This window comes from Protopterus annectens, chromosome 1.part0 (assembly GCF_019279795.1).
Source record: "Protopterus annectens isolate FY-2018-M chromosome 1.part0, PAN1.0, whole genome shotgun sequence".
NCBI lineage: Eukaryota > Metazoa > Chordata > Ceratodontiformes > Protopteridae > Protopterus > Protopterus annectens.
Window position 1 is genome coordinate 1,391,514,173 of NC_056725.1, and position 2,103 is coordinate 1,391,516,275.

At 42.1% G+C, this 2,103-nt stretch overlaps 1 protein-coding gene across 1 annotated transcript in view; it reads left to right on the plus strand.

Annotated features, from left to right (window-relative positions):
• The first annotated feature begins 552 nt into the window (after positions 1–552).
• The window catches only part of GJA10 (gap junction protein alpha 10), a 137,756-nt gene continuing 136,205 nt past the window's right edge, over positions 553–2,103 (plus strand). The window contains exon 1 of the mRNA XM_044067178.1: positions 553–2,103. This exon is cut by the window's right edge and continues 140 nt beyond it. Within this exon, the coding sequence (XP_043923113.1) occupies positions 615–2,103 (1,489 nt within the window). The 5' untranslated portion in view covers positions 553–614.

Consider the following 2,103-nt stretch of genomic DNA (forward strand, 5'->3'; position numbering starts at 1 on the left):
GCTTTGCCTAAGGGACCCAATTCTCTATGGGTTATAATCACTGACCGCATGATCACTCGATGAATCGACCGGCTCTTGTGTCCTAGCTACTGCCCTCCGCATATTGAGCCTTGCTATGCTGGGATGCAGAGCTTATCTAGAAATCAAACTGTATACTTGTCACAGCTGAAATTGGTCAGCAAGGTAAAGATACATTAACACTAAACGATAATGCTCCTTGTTGGTTTTCTGTGTGAGCGTTAAATATGTGCTTCTGTAGAAGACAGCCTTTATTTGAAAGGTAAGTTCTAGCTGTCAGTCGCGTATTTCAGAGACGAGTGATAATTTTAGTAGGTAAATATGCGTAGGGAGAATGAAAGTACATTAAAACTGTTGCAGGGTGTATTGTGGTATTTAAAACATCGGTAATCCATGCAGATAACATTATTGCTAGTCACTGGTTGGTGTATTATGTTAAACTTATCTGTAATTTAAGCTTAAATACTTAGAAAAACACTGAAGTAAACTGCTGAACAAATGCATCTCAAACTCTTTTTACACTTGTAGGATATTTTAGCACAAGATTATTACAGTTAATTGGAATCGACTTCTAATGTTGCACTTACGTTGCACCAATGATGGGAGATTGGAATTTGCTGGGCAGCATCCTAGAAGAAGTCCACATCCACTCTACCATAGTGGGAAAGATTTGGCTAACAATCTTATTTATCTTCAGGATGCTGATCTTAGGAGTAGCTGCTGAAGAGGTCTGGGATGATGAACAGCTCGAATTTATCTGCAACACCGATCAACCTGGCTGCAAGAACGTATGTTATGACAAAGCTTTCCCCATCTCTCTAATACGATACTGGGTGCTGCAGACTATTTTTGTGTCTTCTCCATCACTTGTGTACATGGGCCATGCACTTTATCGATTGAGGGCTCTAGAGAAGGACAGACAAAGAACAAAAACTCAGCTGAAAGCTGCCCTGGAAGACAATGAACGCATGACAGAGGAACAAAGGAGAATAGAAAGAGAACTAAGAAAGTTAGAGGAACAAAAAAAGCTGAACAAAGCTCCTCTGAGAGGGTCTCTTTTAGGCACCTATGTGCTGCATATCTTAACAAGGTCTGTAGTGGAAATAAGTTTCATGGTGGGTCAATTTTTCTTGTACGGATTTCAACTGGACCCTCTTTATAAATGTACACGGCTGCCATGCCCAAACACAGTAGACTGCTTCATATCGAGACCAACTGAAAAGACTATATTTATGGTGTTCATGCTTAGCATTGCTGCCATCTCATTGTTGCTGAATATTTTAGAAATCTTCCACTTGGGTATTAAAAAGCTTAAGCAAGGTATTTATGGAATATCCAGAGGATCTGATATGGGAGAAGAAGTTGATGTCTACAAGTCAAAGAAGGCATCCGTTCTGCAACAGGTCTGTAGTAAGGCTAATTCATCACCTCATAAAATCGTGCCCTTGTCCCAAAGTGGTTACAAATTATTGTCTGAGCAAGGTATTGACACAACCCTCCCTGCTTACTTGGCACCGACAGCACGCTTTAAGATGACACAGGAAAAAGGAAAAAAACAAAAAGAGCAAGAGCTGAGCAGCCGTAGCAACCACTGTGAATCTATTGGTAGCAAGCAGTACAATGGGCAGAATCATGTGGGTTATAAGATGGAACAAAATCATTTATCGTACGAGCGCAAAGAATCGCAGAGGCAATGGCTTTACGACAATCAAGGCAGTCAGCACCATGGACAGTTCAAAGACAAGAATCACTTTCAGGACTTGGGACAACGACTAGATCGATCTATTTGTCCCGGACAGAAGATACAGGAAGATGGGGATCCTTCCTCCAGCAGCGATGACTCCCACACCAGACCCCGCCCAAATGGACTGGGTCCCAGAAATGGCCAGAGGAGTGACTTCACCTTAAATCAACCCAAGTCTAGCTGTTCTCACCCTACATTGTTTCATTCCAGCCAAACTGAAATTACTGCAGGTGTTCGCAAGCACAGCAGAGTAAGCGTTTGCAGTGACCATTGTGATAACAGAATCGAGTCTCCAGACATTGGGCATATTCAAGGCAGGCGAAAATCCAGCTTCATGTCTA